The sequence below is a fragment of the Cebus imitator genome, unplaced genomic scaffold (genome assembly GCF_001604975.1).
Source record: "Cebus imitator isolate Cc_AM_T3 unplaced genomic scaffold, Cebus_imitator-1.0 Scaffold50, whole genome shotgun sequence".
In the NCBI taxonomy this organism is placed as follows: domain Eukaryota; kingdom Metazoa; phylum Chordata; class Mammalia; order Primates; family Cebidae; genus Cebus; species Cebus imitator.
In genome coordinates, this window is record NW_016107365.1 from 1,169,802 (window position 1) to 1,178,061 (window position 8,260).

General features: G+C 37.9%; 1 protein-coding gene across 4 annotated transcripts in view; it reads left to right on the forward strand.

The window, feature by feature from the left end:
- Positions 1 to 8,260, forward strand: part of BDP1 (B double prime 1, subunit of RNA polymerase III transcription initiation factor IIIB) — a 116,241-nt gene that overhangs the window by 102,956 nt on the left and 5,025 nt on the right. For 3 of the 4 annotated variants that reach the window (XM_017527595.2, XM_037738160.1, XM_017527596.2), the window contains exons 36-38: positions 2,202 to 2,238; positions 4,647 to 4,899; positions 7,387 to 7,633. In XM_017527595.2, coding sequence (XP_017383084.1) covers positions 2,202 to 2,238; positions 4,647 to 4,899; positions 7,387 to 7,633 — 537 coding nt within the window. Of the gene's footprint in view, positions 1 to 2,201; positions 2,239 to 4,646; positions 4,900 to 7,386; positions 7,634 to 7,882; positions 8,003 to 8,260 lie in introns of all 4 variants that reach the window. The other variant, XR_001824944.2, reaches the window with a different exon arrangement.

The following is an 8,260-nucleotide window of genomic DNA, read 5'->3' on the forward strand; positions in this document are numbered from 1 at the left end:
TTCACCATGTTGGCCAGTCTGGTCTTGAATTCCTGACGTCAGGTGATCCACCCGCCTCGGCCTCCCAAAGTGCTGGGATTACAGGCGTGAGCCACCGTGCCCAGCCACAATTTTTTAAAAATTGCTTTTGCCATTAGAGTATCGTTTATCCGAAATGCTTAGAACTAGAAGTGTTTCCAATTTCAGATTTTTTTAAATTTTATTTGGGGATAATTGCATTATACTTGTATTATACTTCCCAGTTCCACATCCCAAACCTGAAAAGCTAAAATCTGAAATGCTTCAGTGAGCATTTCCTTTGAATGTCTTGTCAGCACTCAAAAAGTTTAGATTTATCAAGCATTTCAGATTTTCAGCTTTGGGATGCTCCGCCTGTACAAAATTCTAGAATGCACACACACTGTATTCAGATAGAAGACATTTTTTATTTTCTGTAATCAGATTTATCAGTCTTTTTGTGTATGGCTTCTGGAGATTATGTTATATACTGGAAGTCCTCTGAGACTTAAATTTTCTAGTTAATAATTGTTAATATTACTAATTTGTTGAGAATTTGTTTTGGTATAAAGAATAAGGCCAAGTTAATTTTCCTTATATGACTTTCACCATTTACTGAGTAATTCATCGTTTCCACTGATAGGAAATTCTACTTTTATCAATAAGATAGTAAACCTTCTTTTTTTTTTTTTTTTTTAAATATATATTCCTAAACTTCCTTTTCCTTTACATTGATTCATCTATTTGTTCTGGGGCTAGAATCATACTGTTTGAATTTGTAGCTTTATAATGCACTTTGGTATCTTACATGGATAGTGTCTCTCCCAAACCTGCACAATTTTCTTCTTTTTTCAAGTTTCTCATCATTGCTTATATGTTCTAAAATTAATATGAATTTTAGAATTAACTTGTTTAGCTCTTGTATTTATATTAGAATCATTAACTTGACAGATTAATTTAGAGAAAATCGACACCATAATTATAATATTGAATCTTCCTATTCAAAAACATGGTATGTCTATCCATTTGTTTAAGTCATGTTTTGTGTCTTTCTATTTTATATTAAACTCTTCTTCATCTAGATCTTACATATTTCTTATAGGTTATCCCTATGAGTTTTATCTTTTCTGTTGCCATTATCATTGAGTTCTTTCCTGTTGAGAGAGCTTACTGAGTTCCCTCATTGTATGCAGTAGCTTTTCAGTTGATTCTCTTGGGTTTGTAGGTAAACAGACGTATCATCTACAAATATAATTTTAATTTTCCTATATATATATTTTTTTCTGAGATGGAGATTCACTCTTGTTGCCCAGGCTAGAGTGCAGTGACTCAATCTTGGCTCACCACAACCTCTGCCTCTTGGGTTCAAGTGATTCTCCTGCCTCAGCCTCCTGAGTAGCTGGGATTACAAGCATGTGCCACCATGCCCAGCTAATTTTGTATTTTTAGTAGAGATGGAGTTTCGCCATCTTGGTCAGGCTGGTCTCGAACTCCTAACTTCAGGTGATCCGTCCTCCTCAGCCTCCCAAAGTGCTGGGATTACAGGTGTGAGCCACTGCTCCTGGCCACTTCTACTTTTTATAGCTCTAGTTTTTTTCTTTTGTAATTCTATTGGGTAATATAACTCAAAAATAATGTTAAAAAGTGGTCCCAATAGTGCATATCTTTTTTTGTTATTTCTGATTTTAATAGGAGAACTTCCAGTGTATACTATGTAGGATGCTAGCTTTTAGATTGCAATAGTTATATTTTATAGTGTTAAGAGAATGTCTATTCCATTTTATAAGTTTTTTTTTTCAAGAATGAACATTATTGGATGCCTTTTCTGTAAATACAGATGATTTTTCTCCTCAGAGCTGTTGGTTTGTATTAGATTTCATAATGTCAGATCATCTTTGCATTCTTGAAACAAGTTCTACTTGATTGTGATGTAGTCTTTTGAAATGCTACTTGTACTATTTCTTTGATACTTTTGCACTGATATTGAGACTGATTATAAAAGGCATTTGGCAGCTTTCTCTCTTCCAGTGGGCTCTGGAACACTTTAAATAGTAGCAATATTTTTGCCATAAATGCTTAGTAGAGTTTCTGTTAGAGCATTTTGGGGGATACATGCTTTCTTAAAGAAAAAAGGAAATAAAATTAATTTCAGTTTTACTTGATAAATAGATTTCTAAATTTTTTTGTAAATTTTCTTAAAACAGGTGCACTCAAAGGAGTTAACAAATGTTGAGGAAACAGGTAATTGAAATACATTTTAACATACTATGTTTTCTAAACTCCTGATTATTTGGGATGTACCTTGTTCAAATATGAGATTGAAGCTGAGTATTACTTTTCTCTAAGAGTAGTACTTTTATTATCAGCACTTCTTTTCTGCAAAGGCCTTGGATTTGGCAGTTTGGGAGGCAGAAGCAGCTCTTTTCATCCTGTCATCCGTTGAAGACTATGCAGCTACAAGGATTTTCTACATAAACTCAACAACTACGTTTTAGGAGTTAGCTGAGTAATGGGTTTTTTGTTTGTTTCCCTGAGACAGGATTTCAGTCTGTCACCCAGGCTGGAGTGCACTGGCACAATCACAGCTCACTGCAGACTCCACCTCCCAGGCTCAAGTAATCCTACCACCTCAGCCTCCTAACTAGCCAGGACTATAGGCATGCACCACTATGCCCAGCTAATTTTTGTATTTTTTGTAGAGACAGGGTTTTGCCATGTTGCCCAGGCTAGTCTTGAATGTATTTTTTGTAGAGATGGGTTTTCACCACGTTGCCCAGGCTGGTCTTGAACTCCTGGCCTCAAGCAATCTGCCTGCCTCAGCCAACCAAGGTGCTGGAATTATTATAAGCATGAGCCACCACCCGTGGTCTATAATGGCATTTGTAGTAGATTCTTTACCCTGAAAATTAGTTTAGTTTTAGAGATCTTTTCAGGCTTAAGCCAACTATGGAGGCTGAAAAGATCTTAGAGTCTTATATTTTTATAGGAATCTAAAATTTCTGTGGGGTATTAAACCACTTAAGGTCTATTTCCCTCATAACTAAAGCCACCAGTCACATTTATCCTGTGTTTTGTACAACTCTTTATTTTTTGTTTATTTTATTTCCCTTTTCTCTCAAACTTAGGCTTATTATTCACACCTATAGCCATTGCTTTGCCAATGCAGTGGCACTCAAGAATAAAAATGTTGTTGATGGCATCTTGTAGAGTTACAAGATAGAAGAGTTTGATAACCTATTATGGTTCTGGTTTTTAAAGACACTTTATAATGGGCCAGGCGTGGTGGCTCACGCCTGTAATCCCAGGCGTGATACTTTGGGAGGCCGAAGTGGGTGGATCACCTGAGGTCAGGAGTTCAAGACCAGCCTGGCCAACAAGGCGAAACCCCATCACTACTGAAAATACAAAAATTAGCCAGGCGTGGTGGTAGGTGCCTGCAATCCCAGCTACTTGGGAGGCTGAGGCAGGAGAATTGCTTGAACCTGAGAGATGGAGATTGCAGCAAGCCGCGATCACATCATTGCACTCTAGCCTGGGCAACAGAGCAAGACTGTCTTAAAAACAAAGAAAAAAACCACACTTGGCCAGGCTCAGTGGCTCACACCTGTAATCCCAACACTTTGGGAGGCAGAGGCAGGTGAATCACCTGAGGTCAGCAGTTTGAAACCAGCCTGGCCAACATGGCGAAACCCTGACTCTACTAAAAATACAAAAATTAGCTAGGCGTTGTGGCAGGCACCTGTAATCCCAGCTACTTGGCAGGCTGAAGCAGGAGAATCACTTGAACCTGGAAGGCAGAGGCTGCAGTGAGCCAAGATCATGCCACTGCACTCCAGCCTGGGCAATAGAGACTCTGTCTTTTAAAAAAACAAAACAAAATAAGAAACCACTTATTATGTTAACACAATCTTAGACTTAATTGTCCCAACTTTGACTGTGAAACTGTAGTATGGTTACAGTTTCCAGCCTCGAGAGATGTTCTAAGATTGCTCCCATCCATCTGCTCTCCAATAAAAGCATTAAGCAAACTACAATACGGTGAAGTATTAGTGAATTTGTTGTGTGCTATCTTTAATTGGCTTATTTCTTTTAGCAAGTGTACTTATGAACTTAATTCTCACTTCATAGAGCTAAACGCTTTGAGAACAAGGCGCTTTAGTTATTTTGTCCTAATTTTTGGCTACTTTGGCTTTTGTCTACTATTTAGTTAAGGAAAGAGAGCTCTTTAGCTAAACTTGAGTATTTGAGAGTCTGTAGGTTTTACTTTTCAGGAGACCACAGACACCCAAGTTACCACCTATATTTTGGATTGGTTTAGCTGCTTAATTTTAACGAACCTTAGATTTTTTAGAGAGTGATCACTTGTCCATTTTGATTGCTGAAGAAATATTTCTGGGAAAAGATTTTCTAGGCCAAAATATATTGATATAACTATTTTGTTTTTGAGTGCAGATGCTGTTAGCATATCTTTTAACCAATTATAATATTCTTAATAATCTGAGTAACCACTAATTATAATTTAGCTTACTCTTATTAGAGTAGGTTTCTTATAGAATACCATGCATTTTTTTTTTTTTTTTTCAAATGCTGGGGTTACATGGAATGTATTAACTTCAGTATCCTTTTTCAACTTGCCATCTCTTTTGAAGGGGAGTCTCCCAAGGGACAAGATATTTTTCCTACCTCAGGAAGCACACTGACAACTCCAGAATATCAAAAAGAGCAAGTTGAACCAGCTTTTCAGAGTATAGGATCTGGATCTGCTGATACATGCATAGACAAGAATGTGCCTCATTTACCTCAGAATGAAATGATTGTGTCTGATAAGGAAGAAAGAACTGATGCTGCTCCTAAGTCTGAGCAAATGGATAAAACATCATCTACAAAAGCCCCACTATCCAGGTATCATGAAAACATCTTTAATAAATGTTTCTCTGTCGTAATAGATATAATCTATACAGAACAGATAACTGTATATATAAAGATTAGATCCAGTGCTAAGGATGGTGTTTAATAAACATATTCCTCCATCAGTAAAGGAAGAAGTTTCAGCCAAGGAAATACAGTAATGTTGCAGATACACAGTTTGTACACTAAGAGCTTAAATTTAAGTGCTAAAACTTTTTTAGATAGAAAATGTTTAGAATATTTTATACACTTACTTTTTCAGATTGTCTATGGTTATTTTGATCATTACATATTCTACCATGTACAGTAGCTACTAATGCACATCTATATGGTATGAGACATAGGGCTGATATGATAGGGTTGTTTTATTGAAGTCTCAAATAATGTGTCATTTTTCTCCCTTGTGGCAAACCAAAGAGGTAAACCATGGCTTTCTCCCTATAAGAATAAGTGTTGGAATTTAAGCCCAAAGCCAACTTCTGTCCCATTTTCCTCATATTGTAGAAGCAATGGTTATCAGTAATTGGCTTGTCAGCAGCATCCAAAAGATGAATGTGGTATTGCTGAATTGAAGGATGTGGGGGAATATACACTGATCCTCACTAAGGGGAAGGAGTAGGGGGAAGGACACATGTAGCTTAAAAGACATACTTGATAGATCTATTGTTTTTGTTATCTAAGTTATAGAAAGTAAAGCTCAGCAGTATCTTTTCTGGCCTTAGAGATGTGCTGAAAATAGAATGTGGCCCAAGTACAGTGGCACATGCCCATAATCCCAACTACTCAGGAGGCTGAGGCCGGAAGATCTCTTGAGGTCAGGAGTTCGAGGTTGCAATGAGCTATGATTGTGCCTGTGCATAGCCACTGTACTCCAGCCTGGGCAACATAGCCAGACCCATTTCTGAAAAAAGAAAAAAAATCAAATGAGGGAAACATCAATAGAGTTTGGATTAAAACTGGTTAAGAAGTTGTGTTCTAGAGCAGAGGTCAGCACACTTTTCGTAGAATGGCATTTGTACATATTTTAGGCTTTGTGAGCCATATGGTGCCTCTTAACTATTCATCTCAGCAGTTACAGCACAAAAACAACCATAGACCATATGTAAACAGATGAACATAGCTGTGTGCCAGTAGAACGTACTCACGGAATCAGGTTGGGGGCTGCATGTGGCCTGGAGAGCATGCTGTGCTGGCCACTGTTCCACAGCTTTGCTACTCAGTGTATTCCTTGCACCAGCAGTATGGACATCATTTGAGAACTTGTTCAAATGCAGGATTCAGGCCATACCCACTACCAACTGTCAGAATCTTTATTTTAATAAGGTCCCCAGTGATATGAATGTCCTTTTAAGCTTGGGAAGCACCGCTCTGGAGTAAGCATTGACCTTTGTCACAAATATATGTCATGGCGGGCTGGGCGCAGTGGCTCACACCTGTAATCCAAGCACTTTGGAGGCCAAGGCGGGCGGATCACCTGAGGTTGGGAGTTCAAGACCAGCCTGACCAACATGGTGAAACCCCGTCTTAAAAAAAAAAAAAAAAAAAAAAAAAAAAAAAAAAAAAAAAAAATATATATATATGTCATGGCATACTGGTATGAGTATGCCAATTTAGCATTAATGGAAAGAAGATGGTTTGGGGGGTTTTGTTTTGGATTCCTTTGTTTTGAGTCAGAGTCTCACTCTTGAGGTTTAATAAACATACTCCTCAGTAAGGTAAAAGAAAGTTTTGGCCAAGGAATACAATAATATTTCAGATATACATTCTGCACAATGAGAGCTTAAATGTAAGTGCTGAGACTTTGTCTATTTTAGATAGAAAACAGACAAAGATTATTTGACGTTGCCCGAGGTTCCCCAGGCTGGAATGCAGTGGTGGACCATAACACACTGTAACTTCTTTTTTTTTTTTTTTTTTTTTTTGATGGAGTCTTGCTCTGTCACCTAGACTGGGATGCAATGGCCTGATCTTGGCTCACCACAACCTCCACTTCCTGGTTCAGGAAATTCTCCTGCCTCAGCCTCCTGAGTAGCTGGGATTACAGGCAGGCGCCACCACACCCAGCTAATTTTTGTATTTTTAGCAGAGACGGAGTTTCACCATGTTGGTCAAGCTGATCTCGAACTCCTGAACTCCTGAACTCATGATCTGCCCGCCTTGCCTCCCAAAATGCTGGGATTACAGGCATGAGCCCCTGCACCTAGCCAGCTCACTGTAACTTCTAATTCCTGGGCTCAAGTGATCGTCTCATCTCAGCTTCCTTTCTGACTAGCTAGGACTACAGACATGTGCCACCACACCTAGCTAGCTTTTCTGTTTTTTTTTTTTAAACTAGAGATGGGGTCCTGCTCATTTTGTCCAGGCTGTTCTTGAGCTCTTGGCCTTAAGCAATCCTCCCACCTTACCCTCATGAAGTAGAAGCAGGTATTAAGAATGTGTCTTCCTGGATATTCTTGAATATATTTACATTTGTATTTCTAGACCTGGCAGAAGACCCCTGGGATTTTTGTCTTTAATATGTTCAAAGAACAGTTTGGAGTCTGATGAACCTACTCAGTTTCATAATAAGAAACGCCTAAAGCCTCTTATACCTGCATTAAGACAGAAATTTAAAAGATCCAATCCAGTCAATGAAAGCCAGAAAAAAAATGGAGAGTCCTCTGATCCAGTTCCATCTCCAAGTGTTATTAATACTCAATCTGAGAATATTAGCAGTTCACCAACTAAGGTATGTGATAACTACTATATTTTATTGTTTGTATGAGATAGGTTGGATATAAGACTCAACTAGGGAGAACATAGTAATTTGTTATTTTTATTTGATGTCAGAAATTATTTTAGAGCCCATCGTTTTCTCCGTCGTATTCCTCCATAATGGAAGAAGCAAAAGTGTTGAGTCAGGAAGTTGCAGTTAGGTTAGTACAGAGCCATTGAACTAACCATAAATAGACACTTAATAGCCATTCCTTTAATCCAGAGACCCTTCTGATTTGTGGAAGCAAAAGGAAGCAGTGCTGACACCACAAGAATTTAAGGAACTATAAAGCTAGAATTTGTTCACATGTTTCATTTCTGTGTCTCCTGAAGCTGTCCAATGGCAAGTACTGGGATGGAAAAAACTGTAAACCTATGTCAAAGACTTTGTAAAAGTATTGGGGTGACTTAAGATCTTAACAAAGAAAAGGCTGGTGAGCGTTTATTGAATAGCATGAGCCTTTGAAGGGGGTACTTTTGTAATTAACATCTTTGAACTTTTTTTAAAGATTTTATATTATTTACTAGAATTGTTTTCTGAGACCAAGATTTTATCAGTCTTGCTTACCATTGCCAAAGTTGTGGGTTTTTTTTTTTTTTT